Genomic DNA, 19,633 nt, shown 5'->3' with positions numbered 1-19,633 from the left:
TGCACCTTGAAAAAATGACTGCTCTTTCCCATGACATAATTTTTTTTAAGAGGTATGGTACCTTTGTTGAAAAGCAAAATATGATCTTGATATTCAGCTTCTCTGTCTAAAAAAGAACTGAATTCTTTCTGGGAAATAGCACTTTCGCCATGCTGTTTGCAACTTGGTCTTATCTGTAGCCAGAAGAGTTATGTTGTGTTCCAGAAGTCACTGGCTGCAATACTAGTAGCGTTAGTTTGCTCCTGCCACGGCTGTGCAACCGCACCACAGCATTAGACTCCTACTGCCAATACTATAAGAATCAAAAATGTGATTATTGTCAGGTGCAAAGCACCCTTTGTTGCAGCAAAGGGATTGGACTGTGTTCATAAAATGGACATGTTTATTCAGGAAGGAAAAATCATTAAAAGTTCAGTGCGCAACAAGAACATGGCATGTTTTTAATATGTATTTTGACCTTTTCCTATAGATTGATACATCTGCAGTAACGCATATTTCACTACTGGATCCAAAATGCAAAGCAAAGGAAAACTCTACACATTACATTTTGGAGTCTTCACTCACTAGCTGTGAGACTGCTAAATACTCTGCCATAGATGGTTCCACCATTTATTTGAACTCAGTAAGTAAAACAATAGATAATATGCCTATTTTAAATTTATTTCAAGTAATTGAAACTGAATTAATTTCTAATCTTGTTTTTCCAGTTGTCCAACAATGGGCCATCAGCTCTCACTGAAGAAGAAAATGTCCGAAATTTCTGCTTAGGGAGAGATTATTAATTTTTTTAAACCAAAAATGTTGAATGTTACTTGCTGTTTTTCAAATGATATGCTACATAGCAGTTATTAATTGGAAGAATTGTTAGTAATTAGTTTCTTACATTACCATAATACAACCTTAATAAAATTCAAATGGGGAGATTTTATTCACCGAAAAGTAGTATCAAAATTCTTTTCCCTGCCTCCACCTGACTTTCCCTCTACTTGTTATTATTTTTATAAAAGCTATGGATTAGGATTAGGATTCTGGGCTATTAGTTCTAGAATCATAGCAGGAACCTGATGGGAAGTTTGAAGGGTAGGCTAGATAAACCAATGCTTTCTCCTGCCCAAAACATTACTATGTTACATGGTAAGACTATTTTTCTTCTCTCCAATTGTTCCCACTTAGTTTAGAAAGAGAATGCCAGACATACTGATAAAGAGTCTGAGACAAATGGATGCAAAGAGGATGAAAGAAAGAGCTTTGGAGTATAAGAGTAAGGAGGTCTTGCTGCAGTTATATAGGGCTCTGGTGAGACCACACTGTGTACAGTTTTGGTCTCCTTACCTAAGGTAGGATATACTTGCCTTAGAGGGGGTGCAACAAAGTTTGCAGATGATACAAAGATGGGAGGGAAAGTAGAGAGTGAGGAGGACATAAAAAACCTGCAAGGGGATATAGACAGGCTGGGTGAGTGGGCGGAGATTTGGCAGATGCAATATAATATTGGAAAATGTGAGGTTATGCACTTTGGCAGGAAAAATCAGAGAGCAAGTTATTTTCTTAATGGCGAGAGACTGGAAAGTACTGCAGTACAAAGGGATCTGGGGGTCCTAGTGCAAGAAAATCAAAAAGTTGGTATGCAGGTGCAGCAGGTGATCAAGAAAGCCAACGGAATGTTGGCTTTTATTGTTAGGGGGATAGAATATAAAAACAAGGAGGTATTGCTGCAGTTATATAAGGTATTGGTGAGACCGCACCTGGAATACTGCATACAGTTTTGGTCTCCATACTTAAGAAAAGACATACTTGCTCTCGAGGCAGTACAAAGAAGGTTCACTCGGTTAATCCCGGGGATGAGGGGGCGGACATATGAGGAGAGGTTGAGTAGATTGGGACTCTACTCATTGGAGTTCAGAAGAATGAGAGGTGATCTTATTGAAACATATAAGATTGTGAAGGGTCTTGATCGGGTGGATGCAGTAAGGATGTTCCCAAAGATGGGTGAAACTAGAACTAGGGGGCATAATCTTAGAATAAGGGGCTGCTCTTTCAAAACTGAGATGAGGAGAAACTTCTTCACTCAGAGGGTGGTCGGTCTGTGGAATTTGCTGCCCCAGGAAGCTGTGGAAGCTACATCATTAGATAAATTTAAAACAGAAATAGACAGTTTCCTAGAAAGTAAAGGGAATTAGGGGTTATGGGGAGCGGGCAGGAAATTGGACATGAAGCTGAGTTCGGATCGGTCAATGCCCTGTGGGTGGCGGAGAGGGCCCAGGGGCTATGTGGCCGGGTCCTGCTCCGACTTCTTGTGTTCTTTAGATTTGTGGTTGGGATCAGATCAGCCATGATCTTATTGAATGGCGGAGCAGGCTCGAGGGGCCGATTGGCCTACTCCTGCTCCAATTTCTTATGTTCTTATGTTCTTATGTTCTAAAGGTTCACCAGATTGATTCCTGGGATGAGTGGGTTGTCCTATGAGGAGAGATTGAGTAAAATGGGCCTATATTCTCTGGAGTTTAGAAGAATGAGAGGTGATCTCATTGAAATATAAAATTCTAAGAAGGCTTGACAGGGTAGATGCTGAGAGGCGGTTGCCCCTGGCTGGAGAGTCTAGGACTAGGGGTCATAGACTCAAGATAAGGGGTCGACCATTTAGGACTGAGATGAGGAGAAATTTCTTCACTCAGAGGGTTGTGAATCTTTGGAATTCTCTATCCCAAAGGGCTGTGGATGCTGAGTCGTTGAGTATATTCAAGACTGAGATCAATAGATTTTTGGACACTAAGGGCATCAAGGGATATGGGGATAGGGGGGGAAAGTGGAGTTGAGGTAGGAGATCAGCCATGATCTTATTGAATGGTGGAACAGGCTTGAGGGGCCATATGGCCTACTCCTGCTCCTATTTTTTATGAAAGCGTGTGAGGTCCATAGAGAGAGAAAACAGGGAGAAAAGCAGAAGACAAACAGAAAGAGAAAGGGAGGAAAACAATACGTTTTTATAGCATTTTTCATACTGAGTGGCATCTCAAAATACTTTTCATGGTGGAAAATAAATAATGGACACAGAATAGGAGGCAAAAAGAAGATAAATGAAATTGAGGAGGGAAACAAAAGACGCTGTTTAAATTGGTTAGCCCCCGAAAACGGGCGTGGGGATCACTGTGTGCGATTAACCCGCGGCCCGGTTGTTGAAATTCTGGCAGCACGTAACATTTGTGCTGCCTGGTGATTTCTATGATTGCTGTGTGCAGCCAGGCCTACCTGCACTGTTGAGTGGCTGCTCACCAGCAGATATCGCGAGTGGCTAGCACCACTTAAAGACAGCCTGCATCTCTTAAAGGGAAGGTGCACTGTGGCTGCAGGAAGTGGTTGAAGTCAATGGTGAAGTGAATCTGTGCTGCAATATAGTGCAGCAAGGTGATGATGGGAACTCCGGAATTTTTAATGAGCAACAACTTGGCTGCTCAAAGTTTGCGGGACTCTGATATTTTCAAAATATAACATACGGGTCTGAACGGAGATCAGAAATCGCACACATAAAACACAGATGCAGGTCCCGTCCTTATGTTTACAAACTGTTGAGTTCCTTCAGAACATTGAATAAAGGTTGGTCAGCACTACACCCCCCCATCACCCACCTACCAACAAAATCTTTCAATCAGATGCTTCATCTCACCCTCACACATTACCACTGTTGCAAGCTGCACACCCACAACTCACAGGTCACACACACTGGCAGCTATTCAACCATGACAGCCACATCACCCAAACATCTTGCAGAACACTCACCGACACACTTCCCACTTTCTTACAGGAGAAGGTGGCGTATAACAGGAGGCAGCAAGTGGTAGTGGCTCCATGGAACATGAACCCGCTGTCCTCTCTCAGGATGAGAGCATTCCTGTCCCACCCCTGCCACTCCGCCAGTGCCCTTGTTGTTGCCTGTCAACCAGCCAGCCCACTCCCTGTAAAGTATTGAAACTTCATTATAGAAACAGGAGTAGGCCATTTAGCCCCTCGAGTCTGTCCTGCCATTCAATGAAAATCTATCAGTCTCAGATTTAAAATTAACAATTGAGCTAGCATCAACTGCCATTTGCGGAAGAGAGTTCTAAACTTCCACCACCATGTAGAATCGTTTCCTAACTTCACTCCTGAAAGTCCCGGCTCTAATTTTTAGGCTATGTCCCCTCGTCCTAGTATTCAAGTGTAGGAGACTTCCAAAAACAGGTACAAATGCATCAGCAGCCAGAAGCAATAATCCAGAAACTAACCCGGAACTCCTACATGATCCCTTTAAATAGCGCTGGTGGGGGGTCCTCCATGCCGTTTAAGACCTGTTCAGCTGTGAGGTTAAGACAGTGCGTTGGCTGGAGCATGGAGTTCCAAAATCGCATTTGTCCCTTTAAATCAGCATTGCACACTGATCTACCGCATAATCTCCCTACTTTACATGCTGCTGGCGTTCGTTAAGTGCGTGTGCGCAAATGCCTTTACCAATATGGTGGCCGGCGCATGTCACGTGCATCTTGGATGCCATTTTGGATTCGTAGGAGTCCGCGTAGCACCTACACAACGAGCGCTACGCAGCCCAATTTAGTCCCTGCTGTCTTAGAGCAGGATTTTTAGGAGGTGGCAAGGCAAAGGGTTAATGGAAAAAGTTACAGAAGGCAGGGGCATAATGACAGAGCGGCCACCAATGAAGGGTTGGGGAGGGCATGAAATAAGTAGTAGCCCAGTGTTGGAGGAACAAAGAGTGTATGAATTTAAGACTGGGCAACAGGTTATAGGAAGAGAAAGACATTTTCTTTTACATTTTGATCATAAGCGTCACTTGGGAGATCAACTGAAACAAAAAGATTTTGCTAAACCATTGCAATTTTCCCTCACTGATAGATCGTGATGCAGCTAGAGTACCCTGTTGAAGGAAGTGGATGGTATAGTGATAATGAAGAATCAGGAGACAACGGCTTCCCAGGAGATGGTGATGACCCAGTTGGAAACAGACCTAAAACTGTTCTGGTATGCTGTGCAATGTGCATAGTGTTTTTTATTTACATTATGAAGTATTTTGTGCAAGCAGAATAGGTTAGAGGTCATAGAAATGTGCATATTTGCAAGGACAACGGCCTTCTCAAATTCACATTCCTACAAATAAGAATTGATATTACAGTTAACCCTTCAAATGTTGGCCACAGAATTTGTTCTAACTTTAGTCAGCCCCTGTTAATTGAGCAGTGTGAGGGCTAATATTACTGTCTTGGTTTTGGACTGGCATTACTAGCGTAAATAGTCTGTTGAAGAAGAATCAAAATAGTGGTAATAGCTGATAGGTTAGTTTTTTTCCCTTTTTCCATCGATAGCATGATAAAGATAAGGCAATTTCCATATTTGTTGAAATCTGTAGTGATAAGTTGTATGCAAGCATAGCATAATTATTTGTGAACTATCGCTTGTGAGTAATTTATTACAAACATAATCTTTTTTAAAACTATTATATAGCTTTTTATTAAAAGAAATTCCACATTCAATTTTCCATCCACTTACCCTTCATGCTAGGATGCAGTTCCATAGGTGGTAATGCTCCTCTGGTACCTCATCTAAGTGTGTTCTCTTAATGTGTGCACCTGAACAAAGAGTGTTGTAGACTATTCAACTGTGGAGCCATTATATCTGAGACTGACATGCACACATGGACTTACAGCAGGGTTCCCTGAATAGTGGTCAGAAGTGTTTAATTTCCCTAGACTAGGGACACTAAAGTAGTTGTAGCAGTTATAATTGTTGTAGAATTTTCAAAATTGATTATTTGATTAATTGAGCATTTTAATTATATTTCTTTGGTAGCTAAATTACCTCAAAGAGTCTGTGGTATACTAGAATTTGTAGAAACAGTTTAATTGTTGATGGCAACCAGTATGGCTGTTTCAGTAATAATTTCTTTTTTGTTTCAGTTTAACTGTACATACTTCACACCTAGCAAGAAGTCTGAAATGCCTGCACAATCTGGTTTCCCTTCTTTGACACAAATCAACAATGCAACTTTGAACATGGAGTTGTACAACACAGATCTGTTCCACACTCCTTCACAAGGAGTGCACACTGTTTCAGAGAATCACCCATTATTTGTTGAGGTAATGACCTTGACAAGCTTGCAAATGAGCTGAAGAATTGTGTAGGCTGTGGTTGTAGCTGAACTGTTGCAGTTCTTTTTTTGGCACTGGTGCATAGATTTGAGTGAACAGATGGTTAGTTTATGGTTTACATTTCTTTGGTTTGACAGGGAAAATTGTAGGGATATTAAGTCCAGAAATTATATCGGGGGTTTGACCAAAGGGATTCTCCTAAGCATGATATACTGACCATAATTTCATACCAGTATTTTACTATAGTACTTGTAAAACTAGGGATTTATCCCACAAATGTTACTTAATCCTGTTAGTAAAATACTCAGTTTATAGATTATTTACACTCCTGCTCATTCATAGCGCTGTTTGCTGGTGTGAAATGTACATTACAAATAACACCCAAATCCACTAAGTTCATGTTCAACAAAATTAATGAAGTCAATGGCTGAATATTCGGTTGCTTAACGACCTGTTGATAATGTTGTATCTAAGTTGATACCCTCTCCCACAACTGCTGAAGGGTTAATTTAATTAGTGTAATTGTAATTTGCCTATTTTTATTCTTTCGGTGCGTTTTTGTAAATAGAATGACCATACACTGCTTCTAGGAGTTGAGAATGAGACCCGAGGACACTTATAATTCGTACTTTCTCCCAACAGCCTAACTTATATTTACAGCAAAAGGCAGTTTCCATAAGTGGACCTATGTCACCAATGAACTAAAACTTACAACCTAATGCTTGGCATAAATGACATAGCATGGTGCAGGACTAACAATTATCAGCTTACCATAACATTTTGCATTGGAGACCAAGTGGGCTGTCCACCACATTCCCCTGCCCATTTCAAAGAGCAGTAAATACTTCATTGTTAGACTATTGCATTCAGGCTAAAAGAGTGAAATTTATCTACAGTTTAATAACGGTACAATACTTCATTTACACTTTTCAAAAAAAAAGTTCAAAATCTTTGTAACGGAGTCCCTGATTAAATATTATGCAAGCAATTATCCCCACACAGCTCACCATCTCAACATGGAAATCGGCAATCAAAGAAGGAAACTGGTGGCACAGGGAAAACCTATGCCTCTTATACAATTCTTCTGGGCTTCCAAAGTTCTTTCTCAATAGTCATGCAATCAGAATATTAATTATTACTGCTCAAGTAGATACGGTAAGATATGGTTGTCTATTGAGTCACTTGATCTGGGCAAGTGACGACAACTAAATCATTCTAAACGTCTGATATGAGTCTACAAGTTCACATATATCAATCAACAAATCAAAGACATGATGAACTAGTCAAATAAACTTGTTTCTGATCAGGCAGTAATACCAAAACAATGGCTAGCTGCATCTCCACAAAACCAGCAGCTACCTCTAGACGCCTTTGTGTATTATTTCTCCTTCCTGACATCACAACAAAAGAACTTAGTGTCAGCCATATTATTAGATCTTTTTTAAAGTCATATTAAAAAAAGACAGTAATTGTCCGATTTAGACATAAGACCATAAGAGATAAGATCAGGAGTAGGCCATTCGGCCCCTCAAGCCTGCTCCGCCATTTAATGAGATCATGGCTGATCTGATTTTTACCTCAACTCCACTTTCCCGCCCTTTCCCCATATCCTTTGACTCCCTTGCTGATCAAAAATTTGTCTAACTCAGCCTTGAATGTATTCAATGACTCAGCCTCCACAGCTTTTTGGGCTATAAAGAATTCCAAAGATTCACGACCCTCTGGGAGAAGAAATTCCTCCCCATTTCTGTCTTAAACGGGCGACCTCTTATTCTGAGACTATGCCCCCTAGTTTTAGATTCCCCCATGAGGGGTAACATCCTCTCAGCATCTACCCTATCGAGTCCCCTCAGAATCTTGTATGTTTCAATAAGATCTCCTTTCATTCTTCTAAACTCCAATGAGTATAGACCCAACCTGTTCAATCTTTCCTCATAAGACAACCCTTCCATACCGGGAATCAACCTAGTGAACCTTCTCTGAACTGCCTCCAATGCAAGTATGTCCTTCGTTAAATAAGGGCACCAGAACTGTACGCAGTACTCCAGGTGTAGACTCACCAGCACCCTGTACAGTTGTAGCATGACTTCCCTGCTTTTATACTCCAACCCCTAGAAATAAAGGCCAATATTCCGTTTGCCTTCCGGATTACCTGCTGTACCTGTACGTTGACTTTTTGTGTTTCATGGACGAGGAGACCCAGATCCCTCTGTACCGCAGCATTTTGTAGTATTTCTCCATTCAAATAATATTTTGCTTTTTGATTTTTCCTCCCAAAGTGGATGACGTCACATTTTCCCACATTATATTCCATCTGCCAAATTTTTGCCCATTCGCTTAACCTGTCAATATCCCTTTGCAGACACTTTGTGTCCTCAGCACAACTTGCGTTTCCACCTATCTTTGTATCAGCAGCAAATTTGGCCACAAGACACTTTGTTCCTTCATCCAAGTCATTGATAATTATTGTAAATAGTTGAGGCCCCAGCACTGATCCCTGCGGCACCCCACTAGTTACAGATTGCCATTTTGAAAATGACCCTTTTATCCCGACTCTTTGTTTTCTGTTAGTTAGCCAATCCTCTATCCATGCCAGTATATTACCCCCAACACCATGAGCATGGCAGATGGACTATAATGTGGGAAAATGTGAAGTCATCCACTTTGGGAGGAAAAATCAAAAAGCAAAATATTATTTGAATGGAGAAATACTACAAAATGCTGTGGTACAGAGGGATCTGGGTGTCCTCGTCCCTGTCTTGTGCAGTAATCTTTTATGTGGCACCTTATCGAATGCCTTTTGGAAATCCAAATATACTGCATCCATTGGTTTCCCTTTATCCACCCTGCCCATTACTTCCTCAAAGAACTCTAATAAATTTGTCAGACATGATTTCCCCTTCATAAAACCATGTTGACTCTCCTTGATTGTATTATGAGTTTCCAAATGTCCTGCTACTACTTCTTTAATAATGGATTCTAGCATTTTCCCAATAATAGATGTTAGGCTAACTGGTCTATAGTTAGCTGCTTTCTGACTCACTCCCTTCTTGAATAGGGGTGTTATGTTTGAGGTTTTCTAATCCGCTGGGACCTTTCCAGAATCTAGTGAATTCTGGAAGATTACAACCAATGCATCCACTATCTCTGTAGCCACTTCCTTTAAGACCCTCGGATGCAAGCCATCAGGTCCAGGGACTTGTCAGCCTTTAAATCCATTAGTTTACCTAGTACATGATGGAGATCTGCTTCCATTACACACACATTAGACCTTTACATAAAGTGTTATATTTTTGATCTGCATGTCCAGCTGATAGTGTGGAAGTGGCCATAGGGCCAATCTGAAATTGGGCCCTGTTATTCACTACAGAGGTGTTCTATGGACTCTCCCCAACAGTAACAATATGGGAGCAGCCAAGCAGTTGAGGGACACCCACCTGGACAGTCTCCATGATGACAATAAAATTAATGTTTCTACAAAAAAGTCAAATAGAATATGGGTGAATCTTTTTCAACAAAGAGAGTAAAAAGGCTTTCCCTCTAGAATTTTTTTCCCCTTTAAGCCTGGATGTTACCAATTTGAAGAAGTTGTAGTGTGACTTAAAAATATTCTAATGAGAATTTTAAAACTTTTTTTTCTTCCCATCACATGGATTTAGGTGTCCGTAACCAAATCTGACCCAGAAATTAGTTTTGTTATCCAGACCTGCTACATTTCTCCATCATCAGATCCTGTTGCCGATTCAGACTACACCATTATTGAAAACATTTGTCCGAAGGAGGATTCTGTGAAATTCTACAGTTCCCAGAAGCTTGATTTCCTAGTACCTCATGCAGAGATGGAAAAAAAGAGGTTCAGCTTTGTGTTTAAGCCAGTCTACAACATGTCCTTAGTTTTTCTTCACTGTGAAATTACTTTATGCAGCAAAAAGGACGCTGAAAGCCAAGGATTTCCTCATCTTCCTAAGGTCTGTCATATTTACTAAATATAAAATTATCTCAACTTAAGAAATTGAGGTGTAATACATGCTAGCAAGGTATCATAGTAGGTACAGCATAGGAGGAGGCCATTCGGCCCATCCTGCCTGTGCCAGCTCTTTGAAAGAGTCCCATTCCCCTGCTCTTTCCCCATAGCCCTGTAAATTTTTTTCCTTCAAATATTTATCCAATTCCTTTTGAAAATTACTATTGAATCTGCTTCCACCACCCTTTCAGGCAACGCATTCCAGATCATTACAACTCGTTGCGTAAAAAAATGTTTCCTCATGTTTCCTCTGACTCTTTTGCCGATCACCTTAAATCTGTATCCTCTGATTACTGACCCTTCTGTCACTGGAATCAGATTCTCCTTATTTACTCTATCAGAACTGTTTATGATTTTGAACACCTTTATCAAATCTCCCCTTAACCTTCTCTGTGCTAAGGAGAACAACCCCAGCTTCTCCAGTCTCTCCACATAACTGAAGTCCCACATCCCTATCACCATTCCGGTAAATCTCTTTTGCATCCTCTCTAAGGCCTTGACATCCTTCCTAAAGTGTGGTGTCCAGAATGGAACACAATATTCCAATACAAAGATGTGACAAGATGGTTACTTACATGTTTCTTTAGAGTGTCAAAATAGTCAGATTTGCTCATCTGTCTAGAGTAACACCTAAATTAGAAGGTTTTAGGGCACTTACCCAGTTGAACATAAAACAATCTTTACCTGAACAAGTTACTGTAGGTCTGCTGATAGGCACTGCTAAAATAATTAATTTGGACCACCAGAACAATTCATGTATTTCCTGATAGTTTGGAACACATTTTAAGCTCCACAATGTCTGTCGTGATTAATGTTTTTACAACTAGTATCCTTTTCCAGTTAGTTTTTAAGCTTTGTCAATTATACATATGTTATTAAAGTGTGCGTTGTGTTATAAGAGACTTTATTGGGTTTCTTGTAGGTTATATTGTGATTTATTAAATTCCTATTTTGCAATATACCAAAAGTGCAAACTAAACGTATATGTAAAGGGTGCAGTTAACCAATCGGTAAACATAGTTCACAGATAAATAGCTTATTACTTATGTAGAAAGAAAATAAATTTAAGCTCATACTATGACAACTTCTCAGGTAGATCACTGCCACACATTTCAATGTACAAATTTCAGTGATAAAACATTCAACTCAAATTGGTTACTAAAATGTAACCAGACCTCATAATTGCTGATAACACATTGGCATCGCAGCTGTCAGGCCTGCAAATCCTTGACCTCACTTGATTTGTTTGTCTCCTGCTACAGTGCATTCCGCCTGATGAAGCTTGTATCAATGTGAATTTGCAAATAATAATGGCTATGATGAGAAACAGACAATCCTTTACTAAGCCACTAGCCGTTATTCCTGGAAAAATTAATCTGCCTAGCACACCAGGTGAGTCAACAACAAAAATCTAAGAATTTTATACGTTTCAATGAGAGCACTGTAATAAATTGGATAGCCAGGTCGTGAAGGATAGAATACTAGAGCCTGGTCTTCAGTTACTTCCAAGCCTTTATTCACAGAGATTAGCATTACCCACCCCACACCTTCGATAAGCTCTCTTACCGATATTCTCTTAAAGGTGGTATTACAATAATGAAGTAACTGTCATGTCCCCATCAGACAAATCTTATTTCACACCTTTGTTTCTTTCTTTGAAGATTTGTGATCACCAATAAAGAACTGTGCAAGTCTGTGTCCAGTTGGTAGGAGGCGGGTAGCAGGAGTCGTTTTCAGTTTTTTCTTGGAATGCTAGCAAGGCCATAATTTTTTGCCCACCCTTAGTTGCCGTCAGAAAGAAGACCACCATTGTGGCTTAGATTGATGAGAATGATTACCTAAATCATGGTTGTTATGCCTTAATGTTGTAAAGCCAATGATAACAGCAAAATGATCTAAAAAAATTGCAAAAACATCATGATCTAAAAAATAACATATCTGGGCTTGATTCCAGTACATGATAAGGACAGCACAAGTTTTTTACTGAACAATTTAATTTCTGTAGATTTGAGTCTTGTGTCCTCAGCACACCAGGAAATAGAAAATGCCTACATCAACAACCTGCATTTATATACCACCTTTAACATAGTAAAACATCCCAAGGCGCTTCACAGGAGCATTATCAGAGAAAAATTGATATTGAGCCAAAGGAGCTTTTAGGACGGGTGACTAAAAGTTTGGTCAGAGGTAGGTTTTAAGAAATGTCTTAAAGGAGGAGAGAGAGGTGGAGAGGCCGAGAGGTTTAGGGAGGGAATTCCAGAGCTTAGGGCCTAGACAGCTGAAGGCACAGCCACTAATGATGGGGTGAAGGGGTGTGAGGGATGCACAAGAGGCCAGAGCTGGAGGAACGCATTTACTGATTACATAAATCACTGTACATTACTGATTGTGTAAACCAATGGACAGGCATCATATGCTACACATATACATTACATTCAGATTTTTATTGTCTTTGGTTATTTCCAGCTCTTCTATGGGTTGAGCTCGTGTGCCCTTTTGACAGAAGCTGCTCTTATTTTAACATAATTGCTTATTTCATGCATATGAAACACCTTAAAATAATGACCATCATTATTTTCCCTTCAAAGCAGAACTAACAACAACAACTTGCATTTATATAGCACATTTAACATAGTAAAACCTCCCAAGGCGTTTCACAGGAGCAATTATCAAACAAGATTTGATGCCGAGCCATATAAGGGGATTTTAGGACAGGTGACCAAAAGCTTGGTCAAAGAGGTATGTTTTAAGGAGCGTCTTAAAGGGGGAGAGAGAGGTGGAAAGGTTTAGGGAGGGAACTCCAGAGCTTAGGACCTAGACAACTGAAGGCACGGCCGCCAATGATGGAGCGATTAAAATTGGGGATGCGCGAGAGGCAAGAATTGGAGGAGCACAGCGATCTCGGAGGGTTGTAGGGCTGAAGGAGGTTACAGAAAAGGGGGGGGGGCGGTGAGGCCATAGAGGGATTTGAAAACAGGGATGAGAATTTTAAAATAAGAACATAAAAGAAATAGGTGCAGGAGTAGGCCATACGGCCCCTCAAGCCTGCTCTGCCATTCAATAAGATCATGGCTGATCTTCCACCTCAACTCCACTTTCCCACCTGATCCCCATATCCCTTGATGCCCTTAGTTTCCAAAAATCTATGATCTCAGTCTTGAATATACTCAGCAACTAAGCATCCACAGCCCTCTTGGGTAGAGAATTCCAAAGATTCACAACCCTCTTAGTGAAGAAATGTTTCCTCATCTTGGTCCTAAATGGCGGACCTCTGATCTTGAGACTATGACCCCTAGTTCTAGACTCTGCAACCAGGGGAAACAGCTTTACCCTGTCAAGCCCTCTAAGAATTTTATACTTTTCAATGAGAGCGCTGTAATAAATTGGATAGCCAGGTGGTAAGGATAGAATACTAGAGCTTGGTCTTCAGTTGCTTCCAAGCCTTTATTCAATTGATACACACCACCTGAATACAATTAACACTAATTGATATAAATCATATGGATACAATTAACAATCACTTCTCATTCTTCTAAACTCCAGAGAATATAGGCCCATTCTACACAATCTCTCCTCACAGGACAACCCTCTCATCCTAAAATCAAGGTGTTCCCAGACTGGGAGCTCGTGTAGGTCAGCGAGCACAGGGGTGATGGGTGAACGGGACTTGGTGCGAGTTAGGATATGGGCAGCAGTGTTTTGGATGAGCTCAGGTTTATGGGAGGCCGGCCAGGAGAGCATTGGAATAGTCAAATCTAGAGGTAACAAAGGCATGGATGAGGGTGCCAATGTGATAAGTTTGCCTTTGTACAAATTAGACTCTTAATAGGTTTGTTATCTTAACTTCATCCCAAGATACAAGTAAATATTTATTAGCATAACTAGGATGAAGAGTGTATAGGATTTTTCACAAGAAAAGTGATTAAACTGGTGTTACTCCTTAGTGAAAATTCTAACGTTTTGGTTTGTGGTGTAGATTTGATTTTTCATTTACATTTGGACTCCATTAGTTTGTGGTAGCGTAGCATGCTTTGCTTAAAAAGACCAATGAACTGAAGATTGATAGTTATAACCACATGCACATATGAATTTTATTATTTAAATCTGCTCCATAAAACATAGTTATGTGGATATCCAAGAGCAGTTGTTTTCAGTAAAATCTGTGAAGGCACTTTTTAAAAAAAACACTGTATGACCTGGGACTTTACCTTGATAGCAAAGTCATGAATTATCTGCAATTGGAAGCCTAATTATATCATTAGAATGAGCCAGTTTATTCCTTGCTTGGTTCCACTCTTACCTATCCGATCATAGCCAGAGCATCTCCATCAGTGGTTTCTCTTCCCACACTTCTATTGGCACCTCTGGAGTCCCCTAAGGACCCATCCTTGACCACCTCCGCATCCATATCTACTATGGCAACGTCATCCGCAGAAATGGGATTAGCTTCCACATGTACGCTGACGCCATCCAGCTCTATCTCTCCACCACCCCTCTCAATACCCCCTCTGCCTCTGTGCTGTCAGACTGCTTGTCCAGCATCCAGCCTTAGATGAGCCGCATTGTACTCTAGATAAACAATGGGAAGGACAAAGCCATTGTCCTCTGCCCCTTCCACAAACTCCATAACCTTGCCACCAACTCCACCCCCTACCAGTCTGAAGCAGACTATTCATGGCCTCGGCATCCCAGAGCTGAGCTTCTGACCCCATAGTCTCTTTGGGGGTAATTTTAACCTAACCTGTGTGGTGAGAAACTGACAGGATCGGATTGCCCACCCATTTTTCAAAGCTTTCCTGGCTGGCTTCCCATCCTCAACCCTCCATAAACTTCAGCTCATCCAAAGCTCTGGTGCATGCAGTGTCCCAAGAAGATAATAATATAGCCCATAGAGTTTATCTATTTGTCGACATTCTATTACAATGGAAGCATATAAGAGCATCATCTGGAATGAATAACCCCACTCCTTTATAACTAACATGTTTTTGTTACACATGGACTTCATTTATCCTTTCTTTTCTAAGTAAAACGAGCAACTCTTTCAATGTGAAAAACATTTTGCTGAACTATTTACTAATGTATTTGTTTTATTCAGATAGTAAAAAGGGATCAAATGCATTTACTGTCCTATGATTATACTGTATGTAAATATATATTATAGCTTCCTGTAGTTTAGTTGAAAAATTAAATGGGTTGGGAGAACATTAAGATCTCAGGAACTTAGTTTGGTTAAATTCCCTTCCTGAAGATGCAAGAACATTAGGTACCTTAAAATGAACCTGTATCTTAAAGTAACCCTATCATCCAAATACATCTATCTGTGCCAAATGGTGAGATAAGAGTTCAAAGCAAGGTGAACAGAAATATCTTCCAATAATTGAATACAATGTCTTAAAATGTAACAAAGGATTATTGTTTACTGTACAGATGTCTCAAAAATCCCTCGTCCCCCACACTATTCTCCAACCACGAGGGAAAACAAGCAGCTTCTTCCCAGGCATCTGTCAAAGCCCCTCTGTAACTAGGTGATGTTCTCAAGCAGTTCCATGGAAATATAGAAAAAATGCAGACCAAATCCATGTTTCACTGCTATGTGACTCAGTACATAAGTATACCAACATGCTATACTACTGGGTTACTTGTTTTTTTACTACTTTATATAATTATATATTTTAATACTGTATTATACCTTTTTGTGATCTCTTAGAAGTCTCCAAAAGCAAATGTTTTGATTAATAGTTCTATTGACTGCTTATTTTTGTTTTTTTTTCAGTGAAAACTGACTCCCAGATTAATGCAGAGAAACCACAGCCTTGTAAGTTAGATGCTTAATCATTATTTTAGCTTTACAATCACTATATTTATGTGAATTTAACAGGTTTCTGAGCTGATAAGAGTTTTCTAGCGATGGTACCATTTACTTCGATACAGTTTGTCTCATTTGTAGTTTTTTGTCAAAAAATCCTTTTGTCAAATTATCTCTTTTGAATAAGTCGTGCTAATGTATATTGCACTCTAGTGATTGGTTTTATTTTCCATATAGCTTTTTCAACAAAAAATTATGTTAATAAGAAACTCAATAAAAAGTGTATAGGTCTAGGGATTTCATTCCTTTTTCTTTTTTCTCTCCGCTCTCTCTCTAGATTCAGAAATACAATTCTACACGCTAATGAAAATATAAGCTCACAAACCTTTCCTTTGTTTTGCTAATTGAAGTACCAGCCTGAATTCAAACCACAAACCTTCCATGCATGTACTCTGCTGCCAAGACTAGTTTGTGTTGTCAGCTGAGGTAATTCGTCAGGTGAAGATCAAAGCAGGGTTCATCCCCAACGGCCCATTTTGACTGATTCGGACTGACCAAAGTGCTTGTACATGATAGATAATACAGAGGGAATGGGGCAAATAGCCTTAACTAGTCTTGTCCTGAAATAGCAACTAGGACATGACCAAAGAAGACTTTCAAATAGCATAGCAATTCTGTACTGAGGGGAAAATGACACTCCTTGCTAAACTCAATTTTTTAACAAGTAGCAATGTAACTCCTTTAATACTCTTAATTAGATAAGACAGGATTATTATGATAAAGAAAAAGGAATTAAGGCACAAATAAGAACCCAAAGGACAGTAGCAGTGGTCACCTAGTGGCTACATACGTACTTTTCTAAGCTTGATGTTCGGGGTTAGCTTGCTGGCTAAAGACATACTGCTGTGCATAGATCATAAATTCGCGAACAGCACAGGATGGTGTTCTTTGTATGGATGGTTCAGTTTAATTAAACATTTGGAGCATTCCAAGCATATGTCAGTTGCCACACTATATAAAATATTTAGTTGTTGTTTGCTCCATATTATGCCCCTTTTAAGCAATTTGTTTTTGAAATTGTTTTACTGCCAATCTCTACCATGATTTGAGCCTATGATTGCATACAGAATGCTTAAGAGCTTTATTCCTAGCCACTAGACTATTCCTGTTGTTGAGGCTAATTTTTTGTTCTTTGTTCTGAATTATGGTTTTCAAACTCATAATTAGGGCAGGTCGGATACCACCAAACTGACGTGGATTTGATGACCAAAGCATACAGAAATACTAAATTCTCTTACCTCCCTGCAAATAGTCCATGTGTTTGAAGATTTTAAAAAATGATTGAAATATTCAGAACAGTGCAAGAAAGTAAATCAAGGCTGAAAACAAGTTTATTGCACAATACTTGACACATACGTGTTGCATTAAATACAAGACAAGTTGTCATGGTAGCGCTTTTTATAAATAAAGCTGCACCCCCCCCCCTCAAATGACAATATCTTTTTGTTAAATGACAATCCTATCAGAAGAGTATTTTACACTGCATGAACATGCAAATCTGTATCATATCATCTTTTTATATTTCAGATATCATTTATGGCCTGGATACCCCAACAGTTGTGGGAATTGCATTTGCAGCATTTGTGATTGGTGCACTTCTGACAGGAGCTTTGTGGTACATTTACTCCCACACAAGTATGTATCTGTCAATTATTTTACTCATCTATAGCCCTGCAGCAGGCTCATCCTAGTTGTACCCATGTAAAAAATTATATATTTTTGGGTGGGGATGAGAAGAATAAATAGGAGCCTGCTGAGGCTAAAGTATTAATGAGCATACAAATCACAGTTTTGATCCCTTTTTCTGAATTTGTAAAAATATACATTCATAACTTGAATTAATCCAAATCATAGAGTAGAAAGTATATTGTTAGAACTTCAAGAATCATAGAATCATAGAGTATGTAGAAATAACTAAAAGAATAGTTTAATATCAGGAAAAAGCCATAGAACATTAACAAAGCTGTTTAAGTTTTAAAGTTGTTGACGGTTTCCTAAAAATACAAGAAGTAACTTAATATTCAAGTAGCTTAATGCAGTGGGAGGGTAAACATCAAGTGGCTAATGAAGAATAGATAGGATGGACTCCATTATTTAAGAAACATTGCCAGATAATCAACTCCTGTACGTAGTAAGGAGAACATTTTTTAAATGATTTATGAAGTGAGATACAGGCCCAAGATTGAAACATTTGAATAAATCAAATGCTACTGCATAAATTCTGCAAAGACATTATACATGTTGGCAAAATGGTGAACCGTATCCCTGTTAATCCAACTCTATTTTAGCTCGGAACATTAACGTGACTGCACTAATTCTGTCAACACTCACTGAGATTTGTCAACTTGGTGTTAAGATATAGATTAAGATCCACATAAACATGAAAAAGTTGGGAACAGTATATTAAAATACAAAGTAAATTGAGCTGTTGATTTTCACAAGGTTGGCAGGCATAAAACAGATGTATTACTAAATATTTCTGGTGTGAATACCTAAAGTAGCATCTGAGACATCAGGAATGGGAACGATCTTTTTTCCCTTATTTTATTCAATTTCAAGAGTTTACATTGGAAATGCATTAGTTCACCGCAGCATTTAGTCATATTATGCATATATTCATATAATCTGTTGATCAAATCAAGTAATTTACCCACACCACTCCAGTGGTCAAGAAATTGCTGCTCGTTTTTTGCCTGTTCATGACAACACTAATCTGACTCCACTGACAAAGTGACTTCCATTGATAAGATTTTCTTTAGTGAAGCCAAACTTTAAGAAGTGGAGTAGTAATTTTTAAAACTGTTTTCTTTTTCTAAATATCAGAATTCTTTATTACAGAGAAAAATATTTTTATTAGTACTCATGGTGCTTGTATATTTTATTTATAAAAAGCCACAAGTAGAAATGTATCTATACTTGCCTGACTTACAAGGTCAAATAGTTCATAGGGCACTGGGTGGCACATTGAGTTAGGACAGAACATAAGAAATAGGAGCAGTAGTAGGCCATATGACCCCTCGAGCATGCTCCGCCATTCAATTGGCTGATCTTCGACCTCAACTCCACTTTCCCGCCCAATCCCCATATCCCTTGATTCCCCTAGAGCCCAAAAATCTATCGATCTCAGCCTTGAATATACTCAACGACTAAGCATCCACTGCCCTCTAGGGTAGAGAATTCCAAAGATTCACAATCCTCTGAGTGAAGAAATTTCTTCTCATCTCAGTCCTAAATGGCCGACGCCTTTTCCTGAGACTATGCCCCCTAGTTCTTGACTCTCCAGCCAGGGGAAACAGCCTCTCAGCATCTACCCTGTCAAGCCCTCTCAGCATCTTATATGTTTCAATGAGATCACCTCTCATTCTTCTAAACTCCAGAGAGTATAGGCCCATTCTACTCAATCTCTCCTCATAGGACAACCCTCTCATCCCAGGAATCAATCTAGTGAACCTTTTTTGCACCACCTCTAAGGCAAGTATATTCTTCCTTGGATAAGGAAACCAAAACTGTACATAGTACTCCAGGTGTAGTCTCACCAAAGCCCTGTACAATTGTAGCTAGATTCCTTACTTTTGTACTCCAACCCCCTTGCAATAAAGGCCAACATAC

The 19,633-nt window shown here is 39.5% G+C and overlaps 1 protein-coding gene across 3 annotated transcripts in view; it reads left to right on the top strand.

Moving 5' to 3' along the window:
- tgfbr3 (transforming growth factor, beta receptor III) overlaps positions 1–19,633 on the top strand; it is a 193,289-nt gene that overhangs the window by 160,790 nt on the left and 12,866 nt on the right. For all 3 annotated transcript variants that reach the window (XM_067989915.1, XM_067989913.1, XM_067989914.1), the window contains exons 10-16: positions 470–622; positions 4,885–5,010; positions 5,943–6,122; positions 9,794–10,102; positions 11,421–11,550; positions 15,932–15,973; positions 17,552–17,659. In XM_067989915.1, coding sequence (XP_067846016.1) covers positions 470–622; positions 4,885–5,010; positions 5,943–6,122; positions 9,794–10,102; positions 11,421–11,550; positions 15,932–15,973; positions 17,552–17,659 — 1,048 coding nt within the window. The remainder of the gene's footprint in view (positions 1–469; positions 623–4,884; positions 5,011–5,942; positions 6,123–9,793; positions 10,103–11,420; positions 11,551–15,931; positions 15,974–17,551; positions 17,660–19,633) is intronic.

Source organism: Heptranchias perlo, chromosome 9 (genome assembly GCF_035084215.1).
Source record: "Heptranchias perlo isolate sHepPer1 chromosome 9, sHepPer1.hap1, whole genome shotgun sequence".
NCBI classification, from domain to species: Eukaryota; Metazoa; Chordata; class Chondrichthyes; order Hexanchiformes; family Hexanchidae; genus Heptranchias; species Heptranchias perlo.
This window is presented reverse-complemented; position numbering and strand designations above follow the sequence as displayed.